Here is a 21278-nt window from a genome sequence, read left to right on the forward strand (position 1 = left end):
AGAGACATGGCTTTTACTTCATTATGTGTTGGTAATATTTATATATTCTTTTACTTATTCGAAGTGTGCTATATTTGTTAAAAAAAAGTTAGAATCTTAATTTTATAGAATCTCAACTATATTAACCGAAATTATTATGTAGACACATGAGAGGATGATTCAAATTAACAAAGAATTGGTTAATTACAAGTTTAGAAAAACATTTTACTGTATTTGAAAGTTAGTTTGGTAATCCACTAAATAAGTCAGGTATTTATCGTTATCAATGTTAATGTGACTCCTTATATATGTAGGTCAAACGAAACGCAATATTAACACCCGAATTAAAGAACATATTAGACGATCAAAAAAGTCACAAGAAGAGGACATGTCGGGATTGGCGTTTCACTTAAAACAACATTCAGACAACATAAAGCAGGGTAATGTGATAGGTTCAGCAAAAACAAAGAAACAACGGGAGATTAAAGAATCTTTCTTTATTCATGAATATAAATCTGCTTTAAATTTGGATTTTGGCAACGTTGATAGTATCTGGTTACCTCCCTTTGAAATATATTTTGGATCTGGCAATAGTGACGTAACATAGACAATCGTATTTCCTTCAACTCAGCTCATTCTTTTGCACTGTCCTCTGCTCGTGGTGTTTTAAAATCCTTTACGTTATATTTATTCTGTGGTATGTATTCCTTTTTCCAAACCCTTTTTTCTTTCATGCGTTTTTATCTTTGTTATCTTACCACTGAAGAAGGAACTAACTTGTTCCGAAACGTGTGGAGAGTGTCTAGTTTCCACAAGGGAGGATTTATTGGTAAGTAATTAATTCTTTGTTAATGTTATATTAGCCGAAGCACGAACGCATCCACTTAATTTAGAAGTCTATCATCTTGCATGTTTATGTGTGATTAATGTTAGATCCTCTTAGGTTATAGATTGCTACGTTTCTGGTTAATTTTTATCTTGGTAACATTTGTATAATGTAAGAATTTTTTATGACCAAATAAATGTATACTAAAGAGATAAAACGTTAACATTTTATCCTCTATTTTTATTTTAATTTGTAATTATTGTACCTCACATTCTATCCAAATTACTCTTTTCTGTATTAAGTTTCGGATGTTTTATTTTGATGTAGTAGGCTGCAAATACATTTCTTCCAGTTAAAGAGGGGGACGGTGCAAATTTTTAACGTCTTCATTGGAAATTGGAATACCATAATTATAACTTAAATTAATCAAGATTACATTATATTAATCACAAGTAAGGATAAAATATTAACTTTATATTCTTTTCACATACATTTATTTGATCATGAAAAGTTCTTACATTATAGAAAAATCACCAAGAATTTAACTAAAAATAATCTACAAACCATGAGGTTGAAACATTGATTTGAACAGAAACATGTAGACAGCAAACTTGTAAATTTATTGGATGTGTTCATACTTCGATTAATATTAGATGATATCTAATAAAATTAGGATTTTAACCAGGTTTTATAAAATAGTTAGTAGTGAGTAAAAAGACTTATAGATGCACCTAGAACAAATAAAATAATTGTTATTATAAGCTAGATAGCACATTATCACGTGATTGATTATATCCAAGTATTTAATAAATTTATGAGTACCGGGATTTTTAAAATAAGATTTTCTATTAATATCTTTATAAGACAAGATGTTATATGCATCGAACAATACATAAACATTACCAACACATAAGGAAGTCTGTCGGGAAAAGGATAACGGGGTTATCCGAAATATCCAGAAAATATAATTCTTGAAATCGATTTCAAGGAATATGGAGGTTAGTATATTTAATTTAAATAAGTATTTCTTGTAGTCATTAAGTAAGTATCTACTTAATACATAATTGACGCGCAAAAATATTTCTATTTGTTTATTAACTTCTGCTTAGCCCTCCCCGATCACAATTGATCTAGTGGCTAGTGCGCGCACGTGGTCCCGAGTTTGATTCCCGTAAGATAATAAAAAAATTACTTTCACAGTTATTGACTTTCATTAATTATCCGCCTTCTTTAGCCTAAAGGGTACAACCATGGGACGTTAAACTAAGAAAAAAGTTCTGTTTTCCTCTCTACTGGTAATTTCACTTCGCCTAAAGTTTTAACATTCACGAATGTTGTCGTCATTAAAATGTGAAATTGAGCTAAAACGTTTTTAAATTTTGTTTAGAGAAATTTTGACGATAAGTTATTAAATGCGTCTAAAAACCTGAATGATTAATTTTTTAAGAATAAATACTATATTTTGTGCTTTCTTGGTTTCTCAACAAATATTTTCGCTATAGTCGTGCAGTATGGAGATAATACTTTTTTTTTTTTTTAAATTGTGTATTTATTCGTAGGTATTAAACATTTTAGTACGAAATAAGACTAAACTATGTATTCAAATTTCCATACTTGATTTAAAACGGGCAGAAAATGAAATAACAATATCAATGTATTGATTTTGTAGAGATCCAGTGATTTTAACTCTGTTGGACTCACACGGAACTAATAATCTAATTTAAATCCCATGACACATTAATTAACTAACTCTATGACTCAAGGAACCATATTTAGCACGTCAGAGACAAGATGCCTTCCAACCAGGGCCGGCGCTAGAAGTTTTGCCGCTCTGGGCGGTTCTTTCACATGCCGTTCCTTTATTGTTTTCTTTCTCAAATTTTGCCACCCCTGTATTATTTTCTTTTTTCAAATTTTGCCGCCCATCAGACTTGCCAACCTGGGTGGTGGCACGGCTCGACGCCCCTTCGCGCCGGCCCTGCTTCCAACGTCTGTGTTAATCTAATAGTCAGGATTATGGTTATCTACTTCTTTCTGGTTTTGCCTTATTATTTCCGAATTCCTTTCAACCCTCAGCAAAAGTTTTTCAAAGAAGGCTTTCTAATCATCTCTGTAGCTCACAGCATATTTTCTGTCTATTTTAGAGATCTAGGTTTAATTGTTCCATTGTCTATAATGACGAACAGACTTTGTAATATTTCGTGTTCATATCTTTCAGTGCTCTCCCTCTTCCATGTCCATTGTTTTTCTGAATATTAGCTTCAAGACATTGTTTCCGAACACTCTCAAGTAATATTAACTTCCGCAAGTTAACTTTTCGATCCATAGATCATATTATGTTTTTATTTATTTCCACAGATTTTAATTGAAATACCGTGGTACACCGGAGATAATCCAAAGATATGTAGTACTCAAAAATAATGTCAATCTAATTTTGCTTGCTGTCTTTTATGTTGTCATGCTGTTAAGTTTACTATAGGAATACAATCACAGTAAAGTGTGGTATTCCAATTATTTTCATCAGTATCTTAACAATTGTTGTTACAAGATGTAACATCGATTAAAATGAATGTTAAGTAGAGAATATGATAGCTGATTGAATATTAGAATACTTGTAGGTATCTAAATTAACAACTAAATATGCTTAGGCAACTTAAAGGATATTAACCTTGATTAAATATTACGAAATAAAACGAAACTATGTATTCAAATTTTCATACTTGTTTCAAAACGGACAGAAAATGAAATAATAATATCAATGGACTCATTTTGTAAAGATCCAATGACTTGTTGAGTTCATGCGGCACTGATGATTTAATTAAATCACTTAATTAATTTAAGTACATTTTATGTTGTTACAAGATCTATGAAAATAACTGTTGATTAAAACAGTGGTTCTCAACCTTTTTTGATTGGCGACACGCTTTATTGAATACCCACAACATCCCGACACACTTACTTGATTTTTTAAGTTTACAGTAATATAAATTACAGTAGTTTCAGACTATAGGTTTCTATGAGGTTATAACTCTATGTAATATTGAGAATTGTTTCTGCCTAGACCGGAGGCATTGACTAATACAGTATGCCTAAAAATTGATTCTAACTAATTATTTAATGCATCGTAACTTTTAATTCTAACATTTCGTGACATCCTGTGGGACCTGCGACATACTAATGTATTGCGACACACCGGTTGAGAACCACTGGATTAGAGAATGTATGTTGAGACTATTTTTCCGAACACTTACATATTCTTTGTGACAAACTGGTAGAATCCTTGAAATCAAACAATTCAATTATCTTTAAGTTTTACGTCCCACAGTTACGCCGGTTAGGCCAAAGGAGAATCTTTATCTCATTATATAGTGCTTAACAAATCCTATTTAGTCAAGTGGTACTTTCTGACATCCCAAAATATCACTATATCCAATTTGAAAAAAAAAAAATGTTCTTAGAAGAAAAATTATTCAATTTTTAGTAATATCCTTAAAATAGTCCGAATACTAGGAAACACTTTTTCATGAGTATTTGGCTAAGAAATTTAAAATATGAGAAGGATCACTACGTACATTTAACTTAAATATCTGCATAATTGTTTCAAATATTTCGTTAGAAAGAATAATAACTATATTTTTTTTTTTTTAAAAGTTATAAGTTTGTTATGTTACATTAATTTCAGATTTTCCTTAGATGGTAAAATATGCACTGTAGCTGAGTATTTTTCGAAAGAAAGGAAATTTAGATTGAAGTACCCTAAACTACCGTGCTTATGGCTTGGCTCTAAAGAAAAAACTATTTATATTCCTTGTGAGGTAAGTTAATTTTTTAACTTTCTTCAAATAAAAATAAAATCTTTAAGATCTCTATTTATTTACAGCAAGTAACGAGATCAAGCCCAGATTTAGAATAATATTACACAAGATGAAGATGGTGTCAAAATCTCAGAGTATTTTTATTTTTCTAAATTTTATTTTTACTTGTGTAGACAAAATGCAATTGTACTTATATTAAAATGAGAAGAAAAGAATTATCATAAATCAGTATTATACGGGACGATCGAGTTTCAAGATTCCGAGGAAAGAAGAAAGTTGGAAGTGTTAATTTACAATAAGTAGTAAGAAAGAAAAAATCCAAAGTCAGTAGTAATACCTTAAACCATATTCAATGTACAGGGTGTACATAAAGTCTCTCAAAGAAAACAAACATTAATAGCAAAAAAAAAAAAAAACAGAAAAAGAAAAAGAAAAAGTCAGATAGAAGCATGCTGTTTGTGCCAAAACTCAAAAAGTTTTTCAAAATTTACAGAACTTCCACATGTGCTGCATTAATTGGCCTCAAGACATCCTTGCTATATTCAATTTTTATCTATTGCGACCCTCATCCTATTTTTGAGTGTTGCAATATCACAGACAGGTGTTGCGTAAACCGTGTTTTTAACATAACCTCACAAGAAGAAATCAAGGAGGTCATGTCTGGGAATCGTGGAGGTCATGGAATTGTGTCATCTCTCCCCATCCATCAGTTAGAAAAAAAGTTTCATCGAGAAATGAACGAACATCAGTAGTCCAGTGGAAGGAGCCCCGTTCATGTAATTGGGAAGTTATGTAGCACATCAAGGTGTCTAAGAAAATGCCTCCACTAATGGTTGTTTCGTGGAAAAAGAAAGGTCCAATAATTTTGTTATGTATCATTCCACACCACTTGCTATACAATTCCTTTATGCTCTTAATATCTGGTGGTTGCTGTCCATACTCTCTCCTGAATATTCGTTGAACTATGGCGGGAGATTTTGTTTCATAATACCATAACACACACTTCGCTTTCTGCTGTTCTGACGCCATTTTTAAACAATTGACTGTCGAGCTGTGGCAAAATCTTGAGTATCATACAAGCGATTTAAAAGCAATTTATTTCCAGTTTTAATGTCGAAGTCGAAGTACTAATTTCTTAAGCAAATAAGTTTATCTTGAATTACATTTCTGAGCAAATAATCTTTAATATGTAGCTTTTCAATATTTTGACTTGAAATAACTATAATAAGAAGCTTCACTACATTTGCTATTTGAATAAAAAGGGAAGATAGTTATCATTAAATCTATTCGAAAGTACATAATGATATTTATTTGTAATAAATATTAATCTTTATTAAAGTCTGTGAGTAGTCTGTGAGTAACACTAATTCCTAATAACTATCACTCGCCGTTCCGCTACATATGTTGCCTGCCTGACGTGAATAGAGGGCCCAGCGCGCAGACAATTCACAGAAATAAAATCATTTTCACGATTTAATTGTAACTTGGAAGCTGTATTTTTTTGTTTTTTCAATTTAATGATTTTAAAATATGACAAAGCTGTAATCATATTCAATTTTCACCATTAATATTTGTATCTTTCTACAGTAATATATTTTGTACGTATATTGATGATCTATTGCAATTTAAACTGTAATATGGGGCCGCTGTGGCTCAGTGGTAGATGGTGCGTGCTCGGTTCGATTCCAGCTCGCGTCAAATGAATTTTGTGGTGGACAAACATAGTGCGCGTCGGTTTCTTCGGGGTTCTCCCTTTTCCTCTCACCATTTCTCATCACCGCCTCCTTTAGCCTAGCCGACATAACCGTAGGACGTAAACCTTAAAGATTTCATTTCATTTTAACCTGTATTGTTTCAATTTAATTACTTGAAAATGGATAGTGACGATGCTGAGCTTGAACATGTGTCGCAGTTCATTATTAAGACAAAGGCCATAACCATATTAATTTTTGTGCATTAATATTTGTGTAACCACAAATTAATTGGAGAACAAACTAAAAAAAAAAAAAATTAAATATAAACAATTACTGTTCTTAATGAAGAAGCAGTATAACCTATAGTGTACAGCAAGCCGAAGGCTTACGGAAAACAACAAGTAATAATAATTATATACAAATTTAGTGAAGAAGTATATTATCCCATACAAGATAGGTTAAACGTGAAGTACTAGCATAAGAATATGAATTTAAATTTCAAAGCATAGTGTTCAAAGGCGCCGAGTCTCGGTAAACATTTAGGAAAGGAAACAAATAAAATTCTACAACAATAGAAAATGTATTTAACTATGACTAAAAACAGAAAATTAACATATTAAAAATATTTTTTTTAAAAAAACGTTATTTCTTTCAAAAAATTTAACGAAATATAACAAATCGTACTAAAAAAGTAAAAATAAAACAAATCCTATTAAAAGATAAAAATAAAACAAATCGTACTAAAAAGTAAAAATAAAACAAATCATACTAAAGAAGTAAAAATAAAACAAAATAACCCCGTGGTTTACTCTTTAGTCATGCATAAATGGAATATTTTTAAAAGGAAATTTTGTTGAAAATAGAATTATTTTTTCTTTTTAAAATGAATATTTTTTTAATTTTTAGTACAATATCATTTGTTTGTTAATTTTTTAAAGAGAAAAACATGTTTTTAAAAAATCTTTTTTTATTCATTTTATTAGGTTATGAGTGTGATCATGAACTGAGCCCACATTTTTTCCCCTTAGAGTACAAGTTTGAGCTGAGCTCGTTTCCAAATTACGGTTCTGAGCATGGATTGATCTCACATTTTTACCTTAAGCGTGAGTTGATCCAAGTTTTTTTTTTTTTTTTTTTTAATATGGTTCTAAGCGTGAACGAAGCTTTTTTTTTTTTTAAACTTTGGGAGTGAACTGAGGCAAGCTTCTTCCCAAATTATGATTTAAACCACGAACTTAGCTCGCAGTTTTCGCTTTGTTCGTGAGCTCAGTTGAACTTCTCAGGAAATATGCCTCTTCTACTACCCCAAGAACTACTTCTTCAGCATTCTTTCAGGTTCCCACGTAAGGTTGAAGTGTAGATAACTTTGCCAAGGCATGTGATGCACAAATGGCAAGGATAACCGACTGGGCCAAATTGTTAGCGCAAACATCCTCCGAACAAATAACAAATCAGCCAAGATAGTATACACTACCAAATTACCAGTTACATACAGAAATCTAGTTTTTGTGCACATTGTATGCCAACTCACCTATAGATTATTCATAGTATCCATTCCAAGATATAAATATAAGTTAATTGACACTGAATTTGTAATAATAATTTGACAATCAATAATTAGCATAAAGAATATCTCTAAACCAGTGTTCGAAGTGGAAAAAAAAATAGAGACGGTATGTTTTATTTCGATTTTGACTCGGCATACCGACTATCTAAATGGTATGTTAGCTAAAAGATTGCATTTTTATTTACATAATGACTAAAAACCGTTGGAGAGTTTCTCTGTAGCTACGGGAGGAAGGGACATGGAGATCCCTTAATCACCGCCAACAACTCTCTGGGGAAAAAAAAAATCTAAAAAAAATATCCCCTCATGTTGCATTATAGAGAATTATTCACGAAAATAATCAAAAACCGAGTTTTTATATCAACAATTTCCTGCGGGAAAACTACCGGACCCTCCACTCAACTGAGGAGTATTCCAAACCCCCAAAAGATCTGCCCATACTCAAAACACGACATTTATATGCATTAAGTCAAGAAGAGACACACATACATAGGAAAGAAACAATTCAATATGACACATCAAACTGTAAACCAGATGAACTTCTTTGAAGACACCTCATTTTAAAAACGAGGTAGGAAAAAGATAACAAAATTATGGGTGTTGTCAACTTAGAAATTATTCCTACATAATAAATAGAATATTTTTAAGTGCAAAGCTATTCATTAATTACTGTGTATACAAATGGATTTAGTAAAGGTATTTAGCATCTACTCTCCAGTAACGGTATGTCTTGATCACTGAAAAACCAGAGGTGGTATGCCTTAATCACGGAAAAACTAGTGGCGGTATGATGTACCACCGCACCACTGCTTTAAGCAGAAAAGACACTTTGTTCAGTAATAGACAAGACAATGTCCGATCCTTTAAGACTTACCTTTCCAACACCTAGAATAATATTCATTCTTTACTCTTAACTACAAGTTAAAATATAGTATATAGACAATTATACAAAACTTAATTTTGTACCTGAAAAATTTGTTAAAGTTATTCGAATATTGATATTATTACATTGGGTTTATCATTTCAGCTATGTAGAATATTTGATCATCAAGCTGTTTCGAAGAAGATGAATGAAAATCAAACTGCAGCGATGATTCGTCATTCTGCAACGAGTACTGCAGAAAGAAAGAAAAAGATTCACAATGCTGTAAGTATGATTGAAAATGGTAAATGAGCTTTCGTGTATCTTGCAGATTATTTAATGATGAGTATTGATATATTATTATTATGATTTTAGAATGTTTTAGGTAAGAAGGAGAAAAAAAGTGTTGTGTGTTGGCTTAAACTTTATTTTTCATAAACGTGGTTTTATACTTGTGTAGTATACTTTATAAAGATTGACTAAACTAAAAGCAATAATAAAAAGAAAACTAATCATGATTTTCCAAGAGTTTAAAAATTATGCCGAATTTCGTAAATAAAATTAAAACATGTTAATATAAAATAACATTGTTATTGTTACAGTAGCTTGTTTGTTTCTTTATTGAAGTTTAGGGTCTTATTTCAACATTGAGGCTATATGACGAGTGAACCTACACTTTAATGTGCAATCCAAACCATTATTTTATACTAACAGGGAAGATACAAGATGGAATAAGTTGCACATGAGTGCTCCTGAATTACGACCACCCCTCCACACAAGAAAGTGTGGCCAGAAGTAGAGCTGATTATATGACCATTCTGAGTGATAGTCTTGCAGAGAAAGAACACACTCGAGGCTACTGGAAGTTGGATAGGATTTATCCGCATTCCAATAGGGCATGATTCTGAGTACCCAAGCAGTGAGTGCGTCAATAACCCAGACAGTGATACTTGTCGGACGTGCTCGTTCCTGTGTAGCGAAGGTGTACAAGGAGTGGGGAGAAAGTGGAGTAACGATAACCAAGAGACGGCACTGCAAGGCTGTGTGGAAGTTCTAAACGTGGGGCGAGCGTCGCATCAAACAGCTCGTGACAACCAAATGAACCATCAATGTCCGGGAGTTACGTGACCAATACAATGGTGGATACACAATATCCATAGTTGACGCAACTACACGGCGTACACTGGCACGCATGACGTCCCACAGCAGACGACCCACGCGTCACACAATCCTTACGACTCTTAACCGCCGACTTCTTTAGGTTTGGGCACAGGAACGCGCTAATTGGACCTTGGATGATTTCAAAACGGTGAGTTGGTCCGATAAATCACGGTTTGTGTTACTCCTCTCAGACAGGCGTGTGCATGGTTTAGGGATGCTTCTGTTGGCATGGACTGGGACCGATGGTGTGCATGGACCACAGTGAGACATCGGTTTGTATCTGCAGGTAATACAGGATCACGTACAACCTACAAAACAACATTTCTACCCACAAGAAGACGGCATTTTCCAGGACGACAATGCACGGTACCAGCAACCCAAGACTGCACTTGTTTGGCTTAAGGAACATTCCACGGCATATGAATTGATCCCCTAACTCATCGGGTCTTAATCCTATAGAACATTTATGGGATATTGTGGAACGAACTCTTCGTACCATGACTCCTTCACCGACATCTGTAGGCTCATTATGGGATGCCATCAGGAATATATGGTGTCAGATCACCGTGGAAACATAAGCAACTATCAGAATTCGAGCCACCCCGTGTCCAGGCCGTTCTTCGAGTAAACGATGGACCAAAAAAGTATTAGGTAGGTGGTCGCAATTCAGTAAACACTCAGTGTACAATTTTCGATGAATCTGCGAATTATATTTATACTAGGTGGAATAAGTTGCACTGTTTTTCAGAACTTTCGATGAATCTGTTAATTATATTTATACTCGCGAGGTGGAATGGAGTACATTATTTCACATAATTTTTTTTATGAATCTTTTGATTTATATTTATACTTAGAAGAGGAAATGGGATGCACTGTTTTCCAAAATTTTTCGACGAATCTTTGATTTCTATTTGTATTCATGAGGTGGAATGAGTGCGCTGTTTTCTAAAGGAGCTCATTTGGTTGGGATCCCACGTTAAGCTATAGATCCACGTCTCATATAGCTCTCTGCTGAATGGGACGCTAAACTCAAAATAAAATAAAATTCTCTATGCGACCGATTATAATTCAAAGTTTGGTTTCTCTCTATCTTTACTCCTTCATTTCACATGAAATGAAGTAAAATCTTTGAGTTTTACATCCCACGGTTATGCCAGCTAGGCTAAAGGAGACGGCGATGATGAACAATGAATGAAATGGTGGAATGAAGAAAGTGGGAGGAAACGGGAGAACCCCGGGAAAACCCATGCACACAGTGTTTGTTCATCACAAAGTTCACTTGGTGCGAGCTGAGATCGAACCCAAGACCCCATGCACCAGAGGTGAACGCTCTACCACTGAGCCACCGCAACCTGAAGATAATGATGTACGACGATTGATCCTAGGGTAAATAAGGATGTCTCAGGAAATCTTTATATTAAATACGGGTCATTTCGAATATTGTGGGGATGTTCTTAGCTCATTTGGTAAATAATTTTCCCACCATTACTAGTCAAGATAGAAGCTTGAAATCTTGTACACACATTTAGTACACCGCTTAGTACTTATCAGTTGATTTTGAGATCTGTATATTAACAAAGGGGGTCCAGATTGGCTAAAAAATTTTAAAAATCAGAAAAAAAGCCTGATTTCCCTCCAAATTTCCCACCTCAGGGACATGATCGGGAAATGTGAATGGTACCATTTGAAAGGCTGTTGTATTTTAAGGTGAATGAGGTACGAACCATGATCCTAGGATAAATAGGGATGACGCTGCAGTTGCTTGACTGAAAGTCTATAATTTACCTTAAAAAAAAAAAAAAAACATAATTTAAAAGGGATCTATATCTATATCTACATATTTACATCTATGTATGTATGTATGTATGTATGTATGTATGTATGTATGTATCTATCTATCTATCTATCTATCTATCTATCTATCTATCTATATATATATATATATATATATATATATATATATATATATATATATATATATATACAGAAGGTCGATCCGCGTATATGTGTCCAATTTTGAAATAGCACTAGCCTTATGAAAATCCATGGCACTACCATCGGTTGGTCTCAATGTGATGGCCATGTGTTCTGGCAATAGCCCTGCACCGTAACTTCCACTGTAGAAGAATACGACGAAGTACAGGAGGTGGAATATTCTCCCATTCCTCCCGGCAGGCTTTCCACAGGCCCCCGAGAGTAGTGACACGACGAGAAGAAAGTGCCCTTTTCAGTAGACCAAACCCGCAGAAATCCATGGGACTGGCATCTGGTGATTTCACTGGTATATCATGAAATGAAATAGCACGAATACCAGTGTCTGTCTCCATCTGCTTCAGAAAGTTCTGGGTAGAACGAGAGTATGTGAGTAGGCCTTATCCATATACACAGACACTTGCTTTATGGCATGCACATACAAACGAGACTGATCTTCTGTATAAATTGGGGTCAGTATATGTTGCTGAAAGAATGCAGAGTTAATTTTACAGTTTTTAGGGACCTGACGAATTGTTAACTTGCCCTGATAAGAGTAACCGGCGACAACCATAAATCCTTTCGAGAAAGTTGCTTTGCAATGACGGGTGAACGCAGGACGGCTTTTTGCATCTCGCGAAGTGTAAGTTATTGAGCGAATTTTGCCACAATCTGATAGATACACCCATGCTTCATCTAGTGTGGCCACAAACTTCCACTTCTCCATAGATAGATGGCGTTCGTAGAGGCACCTGCTGTTGGTCTTTTTCTCACGGGGATGGGCCGCACTTAGGTAATGTCCATGACTTTTAAAGACCCTCCGGAGGTTTAATTTCCCACTCAGGTCGTGGTTAACAGTTGACTGTGATATGTGGAGTCGAGCTGCCATCACACGTTGCGAAGGGGGATTTTCTTGTAAGGCCATTCGCCGCAACTTCTGAGCTACTTGTGGAGTCACTGTGGTACACGCTCGCTTCCTCGATCCCTTAGTGGGTGAATGCTTACCTGGTATGTCTTCTTTTTTATACTGCTTGATTATGTTTTTGATAGTCGTCGAACCCAATGCACAACCATTTTCTTTGCACTGCTTTTGAATTTTAGAAACCGAATATTTGGCGTGGAAAAGTCCAATTACGTAGCCCTTCCAAAAACGGTTCACCTTTGGAGCCATGATGCACACGATACACAGTTTCGCTTGGCAGACGATAGAATGGACCTCCAGGTATAGCACACACGTTTAACCACTTGGTTCGGTCGCTTCTGTGGTCAGGGGTACGGGTGTAAAATTGGACACATATACGCGGATCGACCTTCTGTATATATATGTAATTCTCGTGCTTTGTGAGTTCCGTTGAATGATCATTTTCCGAACTTGAATTAATAGAAGGCTATCCACGGAATACAACAAACCAAGAATGTCTGTATGGTTAAGATTTGCTTCCAACAAACGGGCCAGATGATGACAATTAATGCAAGACTTAGTGAATAAGAAAACACGAAGGAAACAATATAATCAATGTAATACGGCTTCAACAACGGCTGGTTCCAGAAATAGTTAGAAACATGAGTAATCCGTAATACTTGTATTTTGATTTTTAAAATATATTTATTCGTTTATACTTTTACAAATATAAATAAATAAAATAAAATAAACTTGCTCTCGGGATTTAATTATATATATATATATAAAGACAATCTGACTTCAAACTATGATATATTCATGCTCATTTCGGTGTGAGACTTTTATCTTCATGACTCGTCTTCTGCGCTTGGTATAGCCTTATATGTTTACATTAATATCATATTTTCAGAATTATAGTTATGGGGAGAAATTCATGTATAGGATGGAGGCCCTGTTCGTTACCTTGCTGGTGAATGGAGTTTAGAGGTCACACTTTCCCATTACAATGCACCCAATGTCACCTAAAAACTCAATTCATACGTGCAAATGTTCTTTAACAGTTTGATATAATTATCACGCTAAATATCTGAACTTCAGAATTATGATCAATTTTCATACCAGTAAGCATGTTATGCTATGCTTTGTTTTGAGCCCCACTGGGGTTGGCAGTAAAACATATTTGATTTCTTACGCATTTATTTATTTATTACGTAATACAAAAATATGTATGATTATGATTTTAATTACCATAATCATTTACTGTTATTGTTCAATTGGATATATTTATTGTATTTTTTTCAGTTGACAAAGGCTAATTTCAACAGTGACCCTTGTCTGCGAGAATTTGGGTTATCAGTTAGTGACAAATTTGAGGAAGTCGATGCAAGAATTTTACCCCCACCTTCTTTAGAATATCATAGACAAGTAAGTTATGTTAATACTTTCTTCGTCAATCAAAAATCAGAAACACGTTATTTATTTATTTATTTATTTATTTATTTTACAAACTTTTAAACATAAATTTCAATTAAGACTCGGTAATATCAAAGTGTTTGTTTTGAATAATATTAAACATAATTAAAAGTTTTCCAATATATATATATATTTTAGCGTCTAAGGAAGAAAAAAGTGTCCAGAATAAGACATATACTAATCCTTAAATCTCACTGAGTGGAGTAAAATAATGTGTAAATGTAGGAACTCATGCGTACTTTTCGAAATAATATAGAAAAAACATTATTTAGCAAACCTATTTAGCAAAACTGATGCTGAATGAAAACCACACTCCCTATTAAGGTGAGACTCACACTAAAGTATGCCTTTATGAAGATCTTCACTCTGACACTAGGAAAACGGCAGTACGTAGTATGGTTAATGAAAAATAGCACAATTTTTTAATTAACTCTTAATCTTTAATTGCTACTATACTGTAAAGATAAATATCAATCGATAAGTCACATCAAGCTTAACAATAAATTCGGATGCGTAGTTTTTGAGAAAATCCCCAAAATTAACTTTATAGAAATATGCCGATCTTTGCAACAATCGTTCATAGTTCTGTTGAAACAAATTGTTTATATACTTGTATATATACAAAACAAATACATTGTTAACTAGCATATCCTGTCTTCTCCTAATACTAACACAAACATTCCTAGTAGTAAAACGGATAATCCGAACAGTAACAAACACATTATTTGTAATACAGGGTGGAGCAGAGGAAACGCATGTTTTTTATACTGCTAATACTGTGCGATGAGTAGGAGTATCGATTTTGAGCGACCATTGACAGATAGCTCAAACAATGCAGTTTCAGTCACTATGGAGCTTTGGAGGTTAGAGCATCGTGTGTTCGCGGTCGAGAAATTCTTTAGAAACGATGATTCTGTGGTCACGGTTCAACGTCTTTTTCGTCGAATGTTTAATGTCGAACGTCGAGGTACAGTCCCAGATCGAAACACTTTACTCCGATGGGTTGCAGCATTCAGAAGTACTGGATCTGTGATGAAAAAGAAAATTTGAGATCATCATGTAAGATGCGATGAAGCGAACGACGTGACATATTCATCGATATAGTCTGTCGCCTAGCGGATCGTTTTGGACTAGCAACAACCGCCTTTTCACTCTGTCTACGTTTTCCGGAGTTCGAACTGAACTGTAAGGACCAAATGGTTTCTTTTTCATCACAGATCTAGTATTTCTAAAAGGTGAAACTCATCGGAGTATAGTGTTTCGATTTGGGACTGTATCTCGACGTTTGACATTAAACTTTCAATGGAAAAGACATTGAATCATGAGTATTAAAACATTGTTTCTAAAGAACTTCTCGACCGCGAACACACAATGCTCTGCGCTGCAACGCTCCATAGCGACTGAAATTGCATTGTCTGAGCTATCTGCTAATTGTCGCTTAAAATCAATACCCCTTACTCGTCGCAGAGTACTAGCGGTATAAAAAACGCGTTTTCTCTGCTCCACCCTGTAACAAAATATAAATTTTAATATTAACAAGTAATATCTAATACAAATTTTAATATTAACAAATATATTTTTCGACTAACAAAATAATATAAATATTTTAATACTCATTTTTGTTAGGGGCAGTAATTTGATTAAACCGGTATGACATACCGGTAGTAAATAACGATACCAAAAATCATACCAGGTGTATGTAAAGCTTGAAAATAAACTCTACTATATTGAAGTATACCTAAGCAAGAACTATACGTACCTTTAGTAATTTACTTCCATTTTGCCGGTGCCCATTTTATGATATATTCAGAAAGAAGCAATTTTTGTAATTTTCAGTGAAAGTCATTAGCTGCGATTGCATTTTGGAAACCAAAATTAGAGGAAACTGATAAAGTATTCTGACTTTCGAGTTCTCTTTACTACATACGTGACATAGAATTTGCCAATTATTCAAACCATGTTGAAAAGAATACGAAGTATGGCAAAAGTAAAGGACATAGCGGGACATAAACTCAAGAAGGTTATGATCATGAAAGAAAGATACAGAACTGTAACGAACTAGGGCAGAAAGAGAGATTATTTTAATAAATATGTGACGTTGTTACTAACAAATGATGCAGAAGAGTATTTAGAGAAAAAATACAAGACGAAAATGATACACATTGTATAAGTAAAAACGAAATGAAATCTTTGAGTTTTACGTCCCACGGTTAAGCCAGTTAGGCTAAAGGAGACGGTGATGATGAGAAATGAATGAAATGGCGAAATAAAGAAAGTGAGAGGAAATTGGAGAACCCCGAGCAAACCCACGATCACGGTGTTTGTCCACCACAAGGTCCACACGGCCCAAGCTAGGATCGAACCAGGGACCCCAAGCACCGGAAGTGAACACTCTACCACTGAGCCCCCTTCATTGTATAAGTTTGCATGTTCATTATAAAGATATAAGTTTGATGTAACATTTAACGAGCTTTTAATACTCAAATAATAAAAGTTTCGGACGACTAATATAAAAAAGTAGTACAATAAATAGTAATGTAGTTCCAGACATAGTACTGTTACCAATGTAGTTCACTTTTAATAATAATAATAATTTTGTTACTTCTATATTTATTTAATTACTTATTTTTAAAAACTTACATTTCTATATAAATAAATATAAAACAGTAAGAAAAATCTTAAACCTTTGTTTGAAAGTTCCTTTTGACCAAGTGGAGTATTAGTTAAATTTTAGGTTTTCTTTCCAATTTTCTGAGAAGTAATAAACAACTTACCTTGCATAAGTTTTCTAAACGAATTATTGAGCGGGGGTTTTTGAAAATTTAAGATAGTTGTATTTTCTTTCAAGTCAATGATAAATCATATGTTGATTTTTACTAACATTATTTTTTTAAAATAAAATAATATATTACATTAAAGATAAACAAAATTGTAACTGAATTGTCAAACTCCTTTCTTTATCTCAGACAAAATGTTCTTTTCAATAAATGATGCACATCTTTTGTATCAATTACCAGTAGTATTACTAATGTTTATAATTAAAAATTGTTTCAATTGTTAATATATTTAAATCTAGGTCTCTTAATTAGTTTCGATATACTTAAAAATTGTCTTGGTCATTAAATATTTTTTAATTGGAGATTATACATTTTGTTTGTCAGTGCATCACGCCATGATATATTATTCATCACATCTAGATATATTTTTCATTTTTATATAACATACATAGTGATTATATTTTACCACGTTTTGATTAACGTTTAAAATTGAATTGTGTAATAAGAAGTTAATATTCAAGTATAATTATATGTTTCTTCATTCAATTATTTAATTTTTTTTTTTGCTTATATTTTGAATATATCAATTTCTTGTATTCAAAAAGATATTTATAATTTAAAAATAATAAAAATAAACTATTTAAAAAATAAATAATGAAACATTAACCAAACTTTGAATTCAAATCAATCTATCTCCCTTTATTATAATCTCAAACCTACACTACTTCTAATTTTTTTTCTCTTTCGAGTTGTCTTCTTTAGTCCCAGTTAGTTATGCAAGTCGCCTTCCAAGTGTCTTCTCTTTCCCATTGTGTTTTGTTTTTCTTTTTTCTAACACTGGATATGGTTTGCTTACATTTATATTACTGATTGTTTTGTCATATTCCATTTTTTGTTACTAAATTTCGTTTTGATGTTAGAAGATACCAAAATATATCATAACAATTGTCTTGTAAGTTTTTCATTAGTATTTGTTAAATGTCAGTTCATTGAATTAATTTCGTAAGTGTTAATATTTTTGAAAGCTCTTTACTTACTTGACTTCTCTGTCTCTCATTTCGAAAAAAAAATAAAAAATCATCATTTACTTATATTCTATCAACTGATTTATTTGATTTTATAACTTTCTTACGCATGTTTACTTTTGAGGACAATATAATACTTTATGAGGATACCTGGATACCAAAAATCAGTAAAATGTTCTACTTACTCCCCTCCTGCTTCTTTCTACAGTTGCTTCTGATAACTTTACTGACAACTTTGAGAAAACCATCATTGTTATTGCCTTTCTAACATTTATATTCAACCCGCATTCGCTGATTTTCTTCAAGTTTTGTGATACAATGCTTGATTCTTGTTTAGATTACTCCATATCGTCTACACACACACACACACACACACACACACACACACACACACACACATACATACATACATACATACATACATACACACACTTGTTACATTATTTTATTTATAAGATCATGAGACACCATTTCACAATTAACCTGTGTTAAACACGTTATTCTTTTCATTATTTTTTATTCAGTTAACTCTTTCATAGGCAGTCCACAATTTTATTATTATCATTATTATTATTATTATTATTATTATTATTATTATTATTATTATTATTATTATTATTATTATTATTATTATTATTATTATTATTATTATGAGGAACAATTTTATTATTATTATTATTATTCATAGTTCAATTTTTTTTAAAAAAACATCCACTTTCAGTTTTTTTAACTTTTACAGTGACAGATATTGAAATTAATCGGTTGATCTTTTTCTTTCTTTTCGCTAATGAATTGCTTAATACTTTCAAAACTTATGAATTCTTTCCATCCTGATTTGTAAGCAAATGCTTCATTTTTTAAAGAGTTTATTACGCAATGTTTTTACTTGTAAATTGAGTATACTTAAATCTAATTGAGTATGCTTAAATCTAATTGAGTATACTTAAATTAATTGATATATATAACTTATCATAATGACTTGCAATATACGTATTTATTGTATTACATTCTTTTAAAAAAATATATCATGTATGTGTCTTAATTTATTTTTACATAGGTAGTTACAGCACAAAGAGGTGTGTGGAGACCAACAAAATTTATTTCCTGCGTTTCTTTGGAACGCTGGGCGATATACTCATTCGATCCTCGCATAAGAGAAAATATTATGTTGTAAGTACTTTTTTTTTTTTTTTTTTTTTTTTTTGTAAATGCTACCTCCTTCATCTTCTCATTTGTCTTTTATCTCTTAAAATTTACCAATAAATGCTTGGATATTTAAGAATCTCTAAGAATTTGAGTAATTGTTTTACTTCTCAATCCATTTAAGCCCCTCGGGTCGAAAACGACCCACTTACGTAATTTGTTATTGCTAAAGCTTATATATTTGCCCCCCCCCCCCCCGGGTCGTTTTTGATCCAGTATCATAATTAGCCAATGGGAGATCAGCAAAAAGAAATGACACTAAATTCACCAAGAATAGGTCGAAAATTATCTATTTTCCAAAATAAATCAATATACAAAACAAAAAAGATAAGGGCATATATGGGTTAATATCCAGTATTGAATTCTTAGTCATTTTAAGTTTAAAATGGAATTGCAAAACGTAACTTAATATCAACTCATCTTACCTTCCTAGAAATTAGTCCTCCTTTCCATTTCGTCTAGTGGCTAACGTGTATATCTTTGATACACATGGTCTGGGGCTCGATTCCCGGTGAGAGAGCAAGAAAAAATTAATTCCATAATCATTCACTTTTATTAATCACCCGCCTCCTTTAGCCTAAAAGACATTTTTTTTTTTTTGAAAATATCTATTTACAACACTTCAATTACAATTAATAATTTAATACACTTAATACTTTAATACACAACTAAAGAGAAAGTTGACATTTTAAACATTAAACTACTTTGAAACTGCTAGGATATAAATTTCAATATTCTGTCGAGTAATGTCTCTGAGACGAAAAAAATATGATTAGTGAAAAAAACGAAGAGTAACAAAATAAATTACGGAATGCTACCATGAGATATTGCCTACGAAGTAATAATATATATGAACTATTTATTATAGTATTCCTCTATTTCGAATTAAATCATATTGTCTTTAGTTATGATTTCATTGCCTAAGAAATTAGAAAGACTTGAAGATCATAAGCTCGTTAGCCTCATATTAAATAAAACAATAAGCAAGATTTCAATATGAAACACAAAAATATTGCTAATAAAATAAGAAAATTGAGGAGAAATAATTAGATCAAGGAGGGGGAAGAGCACTACATGCCACTACTTCGAGTGAGCGATGAAGGACTTTTTGAACAAGAATTTTAGGAACGATCAAAAAAATGGATCAAAAGATTGCTACTTTTACCAATAATTAGTTTTTGAATCATTTGCCACAAAATTTTAGAACAGCCCCTACATCGAGTTTTCATGCTTTTTACGGAATAAGCACATTATACTGAGTTAAGTGATAGTTTGGGTTTGGATACATTACATGTAGTTCTCCAGATATAAGGGCTACAAGAATATTTTTAATTGAAACATATTGCATCTTTTAATCAGGGGCCACAAAATTGTTGAACGCCCCTAAATCGAGTTGTCGTATTTTCTACGGAATAGGCACATCATACTGAGTTAAGTGATAGTTTGGGTTTGGCTCACTATATGTAGTTCTCCAGATGTAAGGCGTACAAGAAAATTTTTGATTGAAATATTTATGTCTTTTGATCATGGACCACAAAATTTTTGAAGGACTCTAAATCGAGTTCTCGTATTTTCTAAAGAATAAGCACATCATAATGAGTTAGCTGATAGTTTGGGTTTGGCTACACTGGTTCGCCAGATATAAGACCTACAAGAAAATTTTTGATTGAAATATATTAGACCTTTGATCCAAAAAGAGAAGACAGCGTAGATAGTATTTATTGTTTATTGATATGACAAAAATTTATAGATCGAATAAAGTGCATTTTTAATAAGGACTACTAAAACTCCTTTACGTATTTACCTTGTATGTTTACTTGATGGATCACCGTCAACTTTGGCCAGAATGTTGAGAGCCAAAAGTTGGTTAGTTATCTACTATCCATTTCATAAAGATAGGCCCCTGACTTGGCGGTGCTGCCGTGACGTCCAGTCAAAACTTGTATTACATTGTCGTACCTCGTTGGAATTCTTGGAATGTTGTCTTTTCAATACTTAAAACATACAAATTTTCTTTGTACTGT

General features: G+C 32.8%; 1 protein-coding gene across 1 annotated transcript in view; it reads left to right on the forward strand.

Annotated features, from left to right (window-relative positions):
- Positions 1–21278, forward strand: part of LOC145686680 (protein argonaute-2-like) — a 181387-nt gene that overhangs the window by 129911 nt on the left and 30198 nt on the right. The window contains exons 11-14 of the mRNA XM_081760199.1: positions 4488–4620; positions 8909–9028; positions 14079–14201; positions 19109–19221. Coding sequence (XP_081616325.1) covers positions 4488–4620; positions 8909–9028; positions 14079–14201; positions 19109–19221 — 489 coding nt within the window. The remainder of the gene's footprint in view (positions 1–4487; positions 4621–8908; positions 9029–14078; positions 14202–19108; positions 19222–21278) is intronic.

This window comes from Thermobia domestica, chromosome 5 (assembly GCF_964235325.1).
Source record: "Thermobia domestica chromosome 5, izTheDome1.hap1.1, whole genome shotgun sequence".
In the NCBI taxonomy this organism is placed as follows: Eukaryota; Metazoa; Arthropoda; class Insecta; order Zygentoma; family Lepismatidae; genus Thermobia; species Thermobia domestica.